The sequence below is a fragment of the Mugil cephalus genome, chromosome 14 (assembly GCF_022458985.1).
Source record: "Mugil cephalus isolate CIBA_MC_2020 chromosome 14, CIBA_Mcephalus_1.1, whole genome shotgun sequence".
Taxonomy (NCBI): Eukaryota; Metazoa; Chordata; class Actinopteri; order Mugiliformes; family Mugilidae; genus Mugil; species Mugil cephalus.
Window position 1 is genome coordinate 16,878,397 of NC_061783.1, and position 15,113 is coordinate 16,893,509.

The 15,113-nt window shown below is 40.4% G+C and overlaps 1 protein-coding gene across 1 annotated transcript; it reads left to right on the forward strand.

The window, feature by feature from the left end:
* Positions 1–173: 173 nt before the first annotated feature.
* On the forward strand, positions 174–14,262 carry slc44a4 (solute carrier family 44 member 4). Its single transcript, XM_047605702.1, has 22 exons — positions 174–387; positions 5,293–5,341; positions 5,470–5,543; positions 6,503–6,581; positions 6,673–6,772; positions 6,877–7,002; positions 7,097–7,157; positions 7,253–7,373; positions 7,854–7,937; positions 8,544–8,656; positions 9,107–9,229; positions 9,666–9,765; positions 9,897–9,989; positions 10,113–10,215; positions 10,387–10,646; positions 11,472–11,566; positions 11,683–11,786; positions 11,878–11,951; positions 12,106–12,176; positions 13,327–13,421; positions 13,515–13,599; positions 13,677–14,262. Exons 1-22 carry the CDS (start codon positions 345–347, stop codon positions 13,784–13,786), a joined length of 2,163 nt encoding a protein of 720 aa, XP_047461658.1. The 5' UTR covers positions 174–344; the 3' UTR covers positions 13,787–14,262.
* The last annotated feature ends 851 nt before the right edge of the window (positions 14,263–15,113 follow it).

The following is a 15,113-nucleotide window of genomic DNA, read 5'->3' on the forward strand; positions in this document are numbered from 1 at the left end:
ATGAAGGAAAACTACATCTAAAGTTGCTTCGTCTTTTCCTTTGTGTGGCAAATGTCCCCAGATTTCTAAAAGCATCTCCTCGCCTCTACAGTAGATCAGAGGAGTGACTCCTCTCGACCATAAACGATCTTTGGTCGCCCTTGCAGGTGTGCATCCTCACCTAGCTACGAGGAAGAAAAAGATTTCCTCAATCGGTTACTATGTCCGCTCAGACGAACTGGAGCTCGACTTAAACTCGGATTTTAAGCTGCTTGTTTGTAAAAAGTTTTTATTTTTGTTTTGTTTTTTAGTGAAAGACGTTTTAGGAGTGAAGGACGGACAGGTGAAGGAGGTGAAGGTAGAACATGTGTAGAAAACGAGGAGAGGAAGAGCCGGACTCTGAGTATGGTGAGCTGACATCCATTCTCCTCACAGGAGACACTGCACGCCACTAAAATCACAATATTTAACTCCAATTTACAAAGGTTAACTACTTTAGAGTTAACAACTTAACTGGGATTTTATTTTCGTGTCAAGCCACGTTTTTATTTAAAAAGATTGCTTTTTATAAAACTGTTTTTCCCTATTTACAGATAGTTTATGTGTGTGGATGTGTTAGCATGTTAACTTTCCCTTAGAGGTCAGCCTGTTTAATTCACATTGGTTATTTTATTTATTTATTAACTTACTTATTTACTTAAATCAGACAGTTTTAACTTAAGTTTACGTGAACACGTAAATCAGGAATGTTCGTCTAAGTAGCGGCTCGTCCGCTCCTGTTTTGAGTGTGAATGCCAACAACAATAAATATGTGTACTGATATAATATCAGCCTCGATATCAAAAAATGTCACAGCTTTATTACTGGTGTATTAAAACACATGAGACTCCTGACCTGAAAACATGTCCTGGTACTTAGACAAAATATGCGACATGTTCCTTCCTTGGGTTAAAGGAAAAAAAAAAAAAAAAAAAAAAAAAAAAATTAACTTTCAAAAAAAGAGCAGGAAAATTCCTTAACACATGTAAAACAGGCAGTGAAACACAAATCAAAGACAAAATACTCACATTTCACTGGTTTATTTGTCTCCCGTTGCCATAAAACTTTCGCCTTTTGGTCTCAAAAATTAGCTTCCAAGCTTTAGCCATGGCCTCATATTAGATGCATTATCCTTTGGCCTTTTAAGTCCAATCTGGAAATATTATTTCTAATTAATTTAATACCTTTGTTTGACAAGAGCTTACGATAGACATTTAAGAAACAGAAGACGAGACAGGATTACTTGTCGCTTAAAGCTATTGCACACTTAACTTAACTATTGACTATTAACACTTAACTATTCAGGTATTTATCAATTTTGGAGCTGCTGCTACTGATCATGTGCAATATCAGTTAATCAATTGAATTGTTTAGTTAACGAAACCTTAGTTTGTCACCGTTTTTAGAAATTTGAAAGTCCTCTACTCTGGCGTGTCAGTTCATTAGGTACACTTGTGAAAATGAATGGATGCACTTAATCTTATATCTGTGAAGGTTATTGTTTTCCGCATTTGTTTAAAATAACCGTGTTTTCATTTTGGGGGCTTTGTAATACTAACTAGTGTTAAGTGTTAAGTTCTGCTCAATACAGTTTAATATCAGCATAATAATCGTCCTCCAAAGTGATCACATGTTGAATTTTCAGCTCTGCTTACGATGTTTTAACATCATCTGAACGTCATAACAGTCATGGAGGGACATTTAGTGCAGAACTGTCCCACTAGATTGCATGTAAGTGTACCTAATGTTTTGGCAAGTGAGTGGAACCCTCAAATATAGTTGCCTTACTTCCACTAAAGGTAAAAAGAAATCTTAAAAAATAAAACACAGCTGTGAACTTAACTACTTTTAAAAGTGTCTTTTGACTTATTATCTTATTTGTAGTCATACGTCAACTGGAAACTGGTTATTTTGGCTTGAAAATTACTTAATTTGCAGACTAACTGCAGGTTATTTCTGTTTTGATGAACCAATTAGCTCTGATATTGCTGAATATTTGAACGGCTGCTGCTGTAACTTACTAACCTCCTGAGACCTGAGCTTTTGTTCGGTGTGCATTTTAAATTTCTCCATTTCTCTTTACGTGAGATTAGGACTATAAGAATATAAAAACTAAGCATCATCTTTGAACAGGAAGTAGTCCACATGTGTGGACACGTGAATTATTCCCCTCAATATAATAATAAAGTCACATATATGTAATAACATATAAAACTTTCGTTATTCATGTCTGAACATTAACGTGCAAAAATAGAATTGTAAATGACGAAGTCCCAATCTCCTCAATTGAGTAATCGCTTATTGGCAAAGTTACAGTTCGTTACTATTAAAACTAGAGTCTCAACTGTAAAATTTGATGACGTTTTGCACCTCGTCCACTTTTGCTACATTATTGGCTGTAGAATGAATCGGCTGAAATGCTCGTTATCATGTTTTTTACACCAACTAGTGTCTAGTTATGCGGATAAAAGTTTAAATGGAGCAGAATAAGCTGCAACAAACCTAAAGCTTGACGTCCCCATATGAGGACGCAGGGTCTCAGGGGTCATTCCTACTATTCTTTGCGAATTGAGTCCTCATGACATGTTTTTGGGTATTGGTAAGTTTAGCCTCCCTCTACCACAGAAGACAATGAGCACTGTTGTAGAGCCTCATCTATAACATTCCTCATTCCTCATGAGGCTGTTTTGTAAACAATGAGCCGGCTCAGGTATGATTCTGAAAGGAGATATTGTGTGACAGTTAGATCGACTTCCTTCATCCCTGTTTACTCTGTGATATCGGATGGTAGATGCACTCACAAGTCTGTGCGGTTTAGCAAAGCCACAGTAAACAAACCCTCCCTGGAGTTAAATACCCAAATGGGTTTGCGTGTCCTCTCAGATGCCTCATGACAACACCAGAAGACAGGGTGGTGACAAAATGTGGCGACTGAAGTGTTGGAGCTGACACTTAAATAAACACGCTGTTACAAGTGGCCTGTTTTAACAGGCACAATAGACCGCACAAAGGTAGACGCCTTTGTATGTAAACTAACTTTTGTGCTGGGTGCATCAAGCTTCCTTCTGGCTCGAGGATGCTGTGACCTGCACGAGGAAGTAGAAATCCTTTCCGGCACCTCATCAGGCTGCTTTTAGTTGTTTCACACATGTTGCTTTTTTTTTTGTCTGTTAAAGTGCAGACAGTGTTGGGAAATTAGTGACATGCCGCAAATGATTGACCAGAAAATGTCTTCAAGTGGCCCGAGGCGACAGCGGAACAGATTTTAAACCACGACTCAGTTAACGTTGCTGACGTGCGAAGCAGTTAAGAGAAGCGGTGCCTATTTTTAGAGAGATTCGTCACACGTTTATAAAAAGTTTGTAAAAAGTTCAGTAAAAAGGTAGATGTCCTAGATCAGCTGTGTGTTATAGGGTAGAGTTGGACATATTCATTTGGATTCAGGTCGTTGATGTAATAAATGAGCAGACATCTGGTTAAAAGGTACTTCTTGTAGAGTAAAAACAATTAAAGTGAATCAGCTTTTTATTTCTGATTAGCTCTTAACTATTAGCAATTCATCATTTCATATACGCTGGTAAACTTAATAAGAGCCATTCAGTTATAAATTATGAAGTATTTTTATTGGTTTATAATGGAAATAATCTTTTGTTCTACCCCGTGTTCTCTTTAGATATTGACTGAATTAAATTATTTCTTCCTCTGATATTCTTCTCTCCTCAGTGTTAGACCTTTGTATACTGCAGGTTATCCAGTAAAAGAGTTGTCATTTCTTTTTACAGACATAGAGAGAAAAATGAGTCTTCTCTACAAACCACACAGTTTGTGCAACATCTTTTAACTATCTTCACTTCTTTATCTTCTAGTTATTGTTATTCGTCATGTTCCCTCTCCTCCCAAAGGTCACCTGATGACCCTTCAGACCCATTACCACCCATTGGATTTTGCAAGTCCAGGCAATAATAATAATAAAAAAAACTTCCTGCAGCCAAGTTTAAAGGTTTAAAGCTTTCGCCCTATTTTTTTACAAGCACATAAAAACTGAAAAGTCTTTTATAGATGTCAGAGTCACTGCGTTCATATTGTTCATTTACACTAAACACACACCGGTATCCTGGCAGAGCTGTAACCTGACACTGGTGGCGTTGCACCGGGCCCCTTAAAAAAAGGTGCCTTTGTTGAGAATATTTCATGTGTTTTTCTCTATATTCCACCAATGAAGGTCTATCTGACAGAGGACTTGTTCGGGTTTTGCTGTGCCGAATCTGTGCTTTTGTCAGAGCCAAACAAATGGCCACTTACTTCATACATCCTGTTTTAATATTTGCATCCTTCTCTGAAACCCTGACGTGACTCTGAGCACTGTTGACACACTCTCCACTCGCTCTTATTCAAATTACACCCAGTGGTTCGAATTTTGGTGCATTGAGAAATGATGGAACGATTAGTGACTTAGTATTTGCATGTGTGACATTATTAATAACTAAAAATACTACTGAAAAACAAGGACATCTCTTCCATCTTCAATCAGGCTGCGCCTCACAACCTCTATCAGTTTGCTAAAATAAGCACATTGAAGACAACAAAGGGGGAGAAATTAAAAAAATATTGTTGTATGCGGTGTCCTATTAGTGCGACTTATCAGGTTATTCCTGCCCAGCGGGATAATGAGATGTGACATTCTCCCGAGGAATGTTTTCTGGGTGAGTCTTCTCAAACGAGTTTCAAGATTTGCCTTTGTTCCTTCCACTTAAAATGATTTCACGTTCGAGGCTCTCCCTCAGCCGAAAACATTAAATTCAAATTCTACTCAAATAAGTCTGAGCTGCTTGTGTATGAAGCCTGGCAGTGAACTCCAATCCTCTAAACACACGCGGGATTCGTTATTTGTTCTCGCTGCCGGTCCTCCACCTTGTTCCAGGAAATGAAACCGAGATGGTTCGTCCTTGTGATACCGTCACTCTTTTATGGTGATTATATACTAAAGTATCTGTGAGCAGCCAGCCCATAAAAAATAAATAAAATCCACTCTTGTCTCATTCACTCGAAGCGTAATTCATTAACTTTCAAGAAGCTCACACCTTATTGCTTAGGAGAAACTTCAGTGTATAAATAAAACCTTGGCACGTCAGCGCTAATTAAACACGGGCCGAGCGCGTTAAAATCAGCGTCGTGTTTCCTGGTGCGGTGACGTTGAAAGTTAAACGGTTCGCAGTCCGAACCAGGAAGTGTCGCCGATTAATGTGCCACATCTGTTTGTTTTTCTTTCACCAGGGGAACCTGCAAAGTTTGACCCGACCTTCAATGGACCCATACACAAAAGGTGAATCAGTCCACACTGAATAATCCCCCTAATCCTCTGCAGAGCTGGTTCTGATGCCACATTTATCGGCACTAAAGCAAACCTGCGTCAAGACTGTTTACTCATCTCTCTCCTTCTCCTTCAAACAGAGGATGCACCGATATAATCTGCTGTATTCTGTTCATGGCCGTCATCCTCGGCTACATGGCAGTGGGAATTGTAGGTGAGATCTCGTTCCACCATGTTCCAGTTTTCTGCACCGTGTTTGTGCCGCTCTCTTTGCCGCTCCCTGTCCTAAACCAGCGGTTCAGCACTGCAGCGATGTAGGTGAATTAAGTTTCTGTGGTCGCGTTGAACTGTGACCGGCTGAGTTCCCAGGCCGCCCTTTATTGCCCCGTCATCAAACTCATTGCAGCACTCGGAGCAACTCTCTCTTATCTAGAGTCAACAAACCAGCATGATAGGTCACGCACTCGTAGTGTTTGTGTCAGTGAGTATTTACAAAATAAGGCAATTCAAAGCCACTGGTTAGCTAATGTGGATTAAGGGGAGAAATCTGCTGACGGCTTGAATTTATTCCCATAAAAAAAAGTGTTTATTATATTATTAGAGATATTAAATGCAAATGTAATAGCTGGAAAATCTGATAGTGGTATGACATTACTTGTTAATGTCACTTTGCATTTATTTTTTAAAACACTTTTATCTACTGTACTTCACAATAAAGTTCATCTTTGAAGTACAGACGGGTGGACGCAACCGTCGAAATTCATTCTGGGATCGTTGGTCACACAAGTTCCCTCCCGATGCGTCATAAAGTGCACAAAATTTAGACCGAATCACATGGACGCTCTGAATTGAAGTATAAAGGAATCCACTGGACAGAGACATGTCCTCAAGACACCACGGTGTGCCCTCTAGTGGCAACTCTGAAAGTATTAAATGCTCATGCTATGCAAAACTTTCCCCACATTATGTTACCTGACTGGAAATTTTATTTAAAAATGCTGCGTTTTAAGTATTTTGTGTGATTCTTTTAAGCTCTCCTCGTGCAGTAGTACCGTCGCTCAGTGCCAAACCCAACTGAACATAATGGAGTGTGACTAACCTTCCTTATCGTCTACATTGTCGCGCTTTATTCTCTTCTGTTTGTTTGAATGTGTCTTTGTTTTACTTTATCAGCTTGGCTCTATGGAGATCCCAGACATGTCCTATATCCCAAAGATTCAAATGGATATTTCTGTGGCATCGGACCAAATAAGTAAACTAATCTTTGCTGTGCTTCTTCTTTATTTTGACCGTGTAGCACGTATGCACGAAGTGAAATAACCTTTAACTCCTTTCTCCGTCAGAGGCCGGCCCAACTTGTTCTACTTTGACATTCTCAAATGTGCCACATCTGTTAATGTTATGGCAACTGCTCTGAATGGTCTCCAGTGTCCAACCCCGCAGGTATGGAAGCGTTTCGTAGAATTTAATCATACCATGCTATTTACTTCTTCCCTGACAGTATCTTGGAATTGTTTTTTTTTTTTTTTTTTTTACATGACGCGTAGGTGTGCGTGAAACAATGTCCTTCCAATTTCGGGGGTTTGACGCCGGACAAGTTTACGTCAAAGCCATTAAACGTTTTCAATCAAGATCTGTGTGTGTCATCCATAAACCTCACAACAACTGACCTGGTAAGATGGAGTTGTTTTCTTTTCTTTTGGGAAAGTAGAAAAACAATATGCAGAGAGTAGTCACTAATAAATACTCTACAATTAAACTTTTCAGTCAGTTTGGGAAATTGTGGACCAAAAGCTGTGTCCTTTGTTTTATATCCCATCGACACCTGGTGAGTGAACTGCAACTACTGCAAATTAGTTTTCACGGTAAAAGCTTGTTAACCTGATAATAATTGTGTTTTGCTTTGCTTCTCTCTACTTGTAGTGCTGGGGAGATGTTTGCCCGATGTCTCAGCCCTGAACAGGATCCCGGATGACTTTTCCAGTATCCCAGGTTTACCCGCCTCGGTCAACGACACCGCCTCCATCATCAGGAATTCCACCGGGTGAGAAACAGCTTGCAGAATAAAACGACTCTTACTTTTAGATGAATAACTCTGAGATAACGCGCATGCTCTCCTCTTCCTCCCTGTCACCACAGCACAGGGTCAGTGACGTCGTGAGTTTTTGTGTCGAGCCGTAGTGTAGCAGGTTGCCGTGTTTAGCTCGCACACAGCGGCTTTAGATGTCACGTGTAGCGCTCTCTTGGGACTGGCAGCATTAGAGTGGCAGTGTGTACTTTTCTTTTCAGTCTCTGTACGTTTTCTCTCTGGAGTTGGTACTATTTTCTTGCCTTTATTACGTATTTTTAAAGCGAAGTAGTAGCTGCTTTATAAATGTGCTTTTCTTTTTACCTTCAGTGTGTGTGCATGTGTGCATGTATACATAAATATATTTAATGTAGTCCTTTGCTTTTCACGTTTACTATTCGAAAGGAGAACAGTCACCAACGCAGCTTGTCCTTTCCTTGCTCTTGTCTCAAATAGGGACATTGTGAAAGGCTTCAACGCCAGGGACGTCGGCATCCGGATCTTTGAGGATTTTGCATCGTCATGGCCGTGGATCCTCGTGTGAGTTGCCTGTCATACTGCCACCTGCTGACATTCAGATAGAAATTACTCTGAGACCGGAAGTCAGATTTAGAACCACTAGAAAGCCTTGAAGACGAGCTACTATAAGACTAAACAACACAAACTTCCCAAATCAAGCTGTGGCTTTAATAATAAAAGTGTAAAAACAATAGCAACTACTGCTGATTAGGCAAGAGACCTCCACCTTTGGTCAGTGTTTTCGTTGATCTGTGCAGGTCACACGCCTGTAAAACGTCTGTTCCGGTTAAAAGTAGTGATACATGTAAACAGCTGACCTGAAACCTTCAGTCAGAATGAGAAAAAACGTCTCTATGCAAACCCGGTTAATAGTGTGGTGGACTTATTCTTTAAGACCCAGCAGGCACAGTTTGCAAAAAAAAAAAAAAAAAACTTTTCAAATAACTCCTTCCAATGTTTGTGTGGATCAGCTGCTTCTGAAATATGCACAACACTGGAGATACTTCCTGGATCTCAGACAAGTCAAGATGCCTGATGTGAAAAAGTCAAGTGTTCCTAATAAAATGCTCTGTGACTGTATCATCTGTGATTTACTCTAATAATATACTCTTGAATCTCCTGTCTCAGTGGCCTGTTGATAGCCATGGTGGTCAGCATGCTCTTCCTGCTGCTGTTGAGGTTCACGGCTCCAGTCATGGTGTGGGTGCTCATCATAGGAGTCCTGGGAGCCGGGGCATACGGTAAATACTCACTTAGTCCAAGTTTATAAAGCTGGCACAGTCTACGGGTTTTTATTGTGCTGCCTTCGTGTGACATTCTGTTTTTCAAGTTCATTTTACACGAGAGAGAAAAATGTTGGTTTTCCCAGAAGTATCTGATTTCCTTTGTTGAGTTACCTGGATGTTGGCTTGCTAATTGTTACCCTCAGTGGTCAGTGGAACTCCAAGCATTTTGTGTACACGACTCCCCAAATCCTCACGTTTTATTTGAATGCAACATCAATCTTGTAACCTTTCTAGCGACCCTTTCCAAACTCTTAAAAATGACACTGCTGGTGTTTGTAGCCCTGTGCGCTAGCGCTGCAGGTGGACGTCAGGTGAACTTAGCCACAGTCAGTTAGAACAAGACTGTATGTAAACCTCTGTGTTGTTGGGAGTATCCTCTGATCAATGTCTCCTTTTCCACTGCAGGCATATGGCACTGTTACTGGGAGTACGAAAACTTGAAATCATCCACTGCTACTTTCGCTGATATCGGATTCACCACCAACGTTGAGACTTACTTGCAAGTCCGAGAGACCTGGCTGGCCTTCTGTGAGTTAATGAAATGCTTTCGAGGTTATTTGCTGTAACCAAGTGCTCAATTGGAGTTTGGAGCGTTATCTGTGTTCCTGTGCTCTTAAACGTAAAAAAAAAAATAAAAATAAAAAAATAGATGCAATAAAATCGTCATTAGCACGCACAGTTCGCAAGTCATGTTTACCACCATGTCTGATTAATGACGTTGTAAAACCTCTCTAGTAACAGATGACCTAGATTAAAGAGTTATGACCTATTTCCCTTTAGATGTTTGTTTTACATCAGACGTTATGTTAGTTATCAGAGAGGAGCGACACAGGAAACAAAAAAAAAATTGAGTAAAGATGCTGTTTCCAGGAAGTTTACACATTATGTAGTCGAAGGATTTTTTAACAATAGTTTACAAGGTGTGTTTTTCTCCTCCTCACACATTTCTGGCTCCGCTCCTCAGTGATAATCATATCTGTGGCGGAGGCGATCATCCTCCTGACGATCATCTTCCTGCGCACCAGAATCCGCATAGCCATCGCTCTCATCCAGGAGTCCAGCAAGTGAGTTAATCCACACGGTGGCGACGCACAGTCCACAGGACTCGCCCACTCTTAAATCAGCATGTATGTGCATCTCACTGGGGAAAATCTTAACGTTGTGTGTGTGTGTGTGTGTGTCCGTGTTCTTACAGAGCCGTGGGTCACATGATGTCTACGATGCTGTACCCTCTGGTCACCTTTGCTCTGCTGGTGGTGTGCGTGGCTTACTGGGGCACCACTGCTTTGTATCCTTTCATTTTATCTATTGCAAGTGTTAATTCGTTCACGTGTAGTCTTGATTTTTGTCACTACTCAATGACACGTACACTCCAGGCTGTCAAGTTCTTCTACTAAACTAATGAATGCAGATATTTGGCCACTTCAGGAACCCCCATCTATAGAGTTGTGGATCTGAACTCCACCAATGGCGGTTGTGCGGGTATCAGTGGCAACGTGACCTGTGATCCTCAGGTGAGTGGACGTAGAGATGTATAAAAAAAAACGGCTAAATGGAGTTCGCTCATGGCAAGAAAAGCCTGGAACGACCAACTTAACGGGCAGACTGATGAAAGACCTACTCTTTACGTTTACTCATCCACCATCATCGTTTAACTTCCTTGTTCTCTCCTCTTTTGATCTCAGAATTTCAACTCCTCAGTTTACCCGGGCTGCCCCTCAGTCGGCTGCATCTTCATCAAATACAACGACGAGGGAATCCTCCAGAGGAACATCTTCAACCTGCAGATCTACAACGCGGTCGCTTTCCTCTGGTGCGTCAACTTCGTCCTCGCCCTGGGACAGTGCACCCTGGCCGGGGCCTTTGCCTCCTACTACTGGGCCTTCAACAAGCCCAGTGACATCCCCATGTTCCCCCTGTCTGGCGGCTTCATACGCGCACTCAGGTACGTCGGTCACCCGCTGCTGTCAAAATCTCAAACAGTGGACTGCTGTTTTCTAAATGGCATCAATGCAGCATGTGCTGTAGAGGGTTAACATGACTAGACAAACAAATGCACAGGTCTTGGATTCGGTTCCTCTTTTGTCCTCCAGAGGGCGCAACATACCTGCACATAACAGTTTGGCCACAACTTTAATCATCCACAAGGGAAAGTGCTTGGTCACAGTAGCAAAAAACAAAAAAGTATAAGCAAACAAAAAAAAAATACAAAATACAGAATTATCATATGAACAAATGTCCAATAAATAGAGACTGAAAAATATGTATGACATACGTAGGACTGATACTAAGGTAATGTAATAATGTACATTTACATAAATAACATGGAGTTAATTGCTTTTTTACAGCAGCTTAGTTGCACATAACAAACACTCTTAAGAACCACAAGTAAAAAATTTGCAGAAAGGTGGTTTCTATTATACAGCTGGATAGAGAAGGGAATGAACGAAGTCCTGTCGCGTTCACTAGTGGGAGTGGAGCTGAATCAGGCCCCTGTAATGTTTGGCGTAGTGGATGTGAAGGATTGTCCATAATGGGGAGCCGTTTATCCAGTGTCCTCCTGTCCCTCACTGAGACAAACGTCTCCAAATCCTTACTGATCACATGTCCAGCCTTTCGGATCAATTTGTTGACCCTGCTGACGTCATTCATTCAGTCAATACAAACTCTTCATTTGCTGTATAAATGAATTGATTACTAATAATTCCGTATTGTGACAGCACATCGAACGACTCTTATATTCTCATGTATTTTATTTATTTTATTTTAGGTACCACGTGGGCTCTTTGGCATTTGGTGCTTTGATCCTGACCCTGGTGCAGATAGCGAGGATGATCCTGGAGTACATCGACCACAAGACCAGAGGTAAGGCTCTTTTTTTATCCCCCTGCATCATTGTCCAAAGAAAACCATTTGTCTTAAAATATAAGAATGAACTGAATTAAAAAATGAAAGACATATTTTTTCGTTGTCCTCTACAGCTGCTCAGAATCCGTGCGCACGTTTCGTATTGTGCTGCATGAAGTGCTGCCTCTGGTGTCTGGAGAAGTTTATCAAGTTCCTCAACAGGAACGCCTACATCATGGTGAGCGCGACGTCACACCGTCCAGACTTATTACTTCACTATAACAGCTGTAATAATACGTTTTTACTAAAATGAGGTGTTTTCTCGTCAGATTGCCATATATGGGAAAAACTTCTGCGTCTCGGCCAAAAACGCTTTCAAGCTGCTCATGAGAAACGTATTAAGGTTTGTGTCCTCCTCTACACCAGAGGAGTCATGCTGTGCGTCTCTAATGCTGCAGACTGGGTGCAGTCTTTCCAGAACATGAATATATTTGCATGTGTTTGAGGGGCTCGGTGAGTAGCGTCGTGTTTCTTCAACATGTGTCTCCTCCTCTCAGGGTCGTGGTGCTCGATAAAGTGACGGACCTGCTGCTGTTCTTCGGGAAGCTGCTGGTGGTCGGAGGAGTAGGTGAGGATGATTTGACCACATTTACCGTGTTTCCTCTAATAGAGGCTCGGGGCCTTTATTTACCCTACCATTTACTCTTCTATTTTTTTTTCCACTTGAGCAAGTACACACAATTAATTAACACTTAAGGACAAGTGGTCAGAACCGATAAATGACACCACTGTATCAGTTTGAACTCAAACAGCGTTCATTTATTGGTGACATTGAGAACTTAAATGAGATACCAGAGGAAACCGTACCTGTGTCGGAACAACAATCGATTTTTCCCGGTTCTTATTTTTCACAGGTTGTTATGTTCTGCATATTTTAAAACCGTCTCTTTGAAGTTCGCATCAAATTTTCTTCTTTGCGGCACACTACTAAATATCTCTGTTTTAGTGACAGTGTTTCGTTGAAAAGTTGGGTTCATGCGACACTTCAAATGTAGCCACAGCTATCGACACAATATACGCTTGTTTTTTCTTCTGTGACCTGGCCTGTATTTTATTCTTCTTCATTTGTTCATTTAAACCCCACCCCAGGCTATTATAAGAGACCCAGCTATTTACTGAATACTGGCCTCTATTAGAGGAAATACGGTACATAACCAGCCCTAGTTCAGCATTCAGTGATTTTTCTTTATTGTTATTATTTTTTACATTGTAGATGTATATGTGTGTTTATCAATAGTTGGATAACATCCAGAAGTCTTCAAATATTGATGGTGACTGGAATAGATGAGTAATAGGCAGCTCAGAGGTGTAATTGCTCAGCTTGGTAGTAGTTTCTTTATGCTTTAGTATTTCCAGCTGCTTCTCCATCTCTGCAATTTTTGATTGGGACATAAACACATTGAGGAAAGACTAGAAATTTCGGCAAAAGTTTCAGTTGCTATTGTTGAAAGTGAAGCAGAAACAGAAATTAACTCGACAAAAAAGACACAGTGCCGACTAGTGATTGGGTGGTGTTGTTACAGAGTGAGACAGAGCGACGAATGTAAGTGTTCACACTGGCTCCATGCGTAGATCCCGTAATGAGCCTTTAGTTTCAAGCTCACATTTAGTGGTTCGTACTTTCATTAATTAAACTGACCTAGAAGTCGTCATGTTTTATCAGTTATTTATCACCCATAAAAACAATGAATTAAATAAATGCATCTTTTTTTCTCCAGGTGTCTTGTCCTTCTTTTTCTTCGCCGGACGAATCCGTCTCCCAGGCGACACCTTCCGCTCCGAAAACCTCAACTACTACTGGATGCCAATTATTGTAAGATAATTACAAACCACACTTTGGTGTATTTTTTAAAAACCTTTTACATTTTAGTTGGACCTCCTTTAACTTTTCTCCACCCATGTGTAGACGGTGGTGTTCGGCAGCTACCTCATAGCTCACGGGTTCTTCAGCGTTTACAACATGTGTGTCGACACACTCTTCCTCTGCTTCTGTGAGTAAACTCGGTAAACTTGGTCACATTTAACTGAATTTGAACAACACTCATGGTCTGTTTGGTTCCTCTCACAGTGGAGGACCTGGAGCGTAACGACGGATCTCTGCAGAAGCCGTACTTCATGTCCAAAAACCTGATGAAGATCCTCAACAAATCCAACAAGGAACCAAAACGGGATAAATGAAAGGACTGAAGATCTTTCCTCTTCCCTCAGAAACCACACTTTACTTGCATCTTTTATAATTCGTAACACTTCACGTTTTTCCAGATCTGTTTACCAAAAACTAATTTGCACTTTTTAAATGATGATTATTGTGTGTGTGTGTGTGCTCACGCTGATGAGTGTGCGGTTTTCAAAGGATTGTGACTTTTTATGTTGTAGCCTCAATCATTTCTGATGTTTTAAAGAATATTAAGAGTTCAGCTGCGAACATTTTACCGCGTTAAACAGCCCCGAGATGAACGAACATTTAGCTTTTACAGAGAAATGTCTTTTTTTTTTCAAAGAAAAGAGAAAAGAAAGGTTCTTACCCAAAATATATTTTTAGATATTATTTGTAAAAAGCTTGTTTTGTAAAAACATTTTCATGAACGCGACGTTCTGCCGTGTTAAAAAATTGTGAAATAAAGCTGTAAATATGATTAATGATATCAAACGTCTCCCTTGTCTTCAGTGTTTTTCTTTAATACTTTAATAAACAGCCATTGATATTTCACTTCATATTTATCACCAGGCAACAGAAACACAATAAATCACCTTTTAGTTCTGGATATTTTTTTCAGTTTTTAGTATTTGATTATTAGTAGTATTTATATTTTTAATTTGATGCTCATTAAAAAAACAAAGCTTTATTTCCAATCAGATGCAATGTGAATGTATCTCCTGAACAAAAGCAACACTGGCATTAACTGATTATCTCATTAGGTTAAAGTGGACTATCAAACCATAACTTCTCTGGAGTCCTTTGCATTAATAAGGATCCAGTTGATGTGATTCGTGCATCTGGTGAGGACTCCTCCTGAGCTCCTCCTCTTTGGCACTGGGAGGAGATCCTGGGGTATAGAACCAGACTTATTATTGATAACATATCTCAACACAATGGGATGCCTCATTAGGGAACAAGCGGGTGTTTCTAGGGGGGGAGAGAGAGAGAAATGTCTGGGCTGCCATGGTTACTGAGAACCAACATGAGATAAGCAGATGAAAAACAGACAGAGAGATGAATGCTGGATCAAATTAGGGACTAATCTGGCCCGTAGGATGAATTTGCCAAGTATGAAAATTACATAGATGACAATAGCTGGAATTTTTCAATAAAATGAACTAAGGGTTGGTGCTGTTTTAATGAGAGTTGTGGCCATAACAGAAAGTTGAGACCCAGAACTAAACAGCAGGTGGCAGCAACGCACCAAAATTACACTTACAGTTCATTAAACGTTGACATTTTTATACTTCAGAGGGATGGACCATGTCCCAGTCTGATACTGGAGAGGAGGTGGAGTATTTATCG

Bases quoted from the DNA above. Each gene is read 5' to 3' on its own strand.
- slc44a4 (XM_047605702.1), top strand. From the start codon at position 345: ATGTGTAGAAAACGAGGAGAGGAAGAGCCGGACTCTGAGTATG. The intron at 7,158-7,252 runs GTGAGTGAACTG...CTCTACTTGTAG, and splicing joins TTATATCCCATCGACACCTG to TGCTGGGGAGATGTTTGCCC. The intron at 11,952-12,105 runs GTTTGTGTCCTC...TCCTCCTCTCAG, and splicing joins CTCATGAGAAACGTATTAAG to GGTCGTGGTGCTCGATAAAG.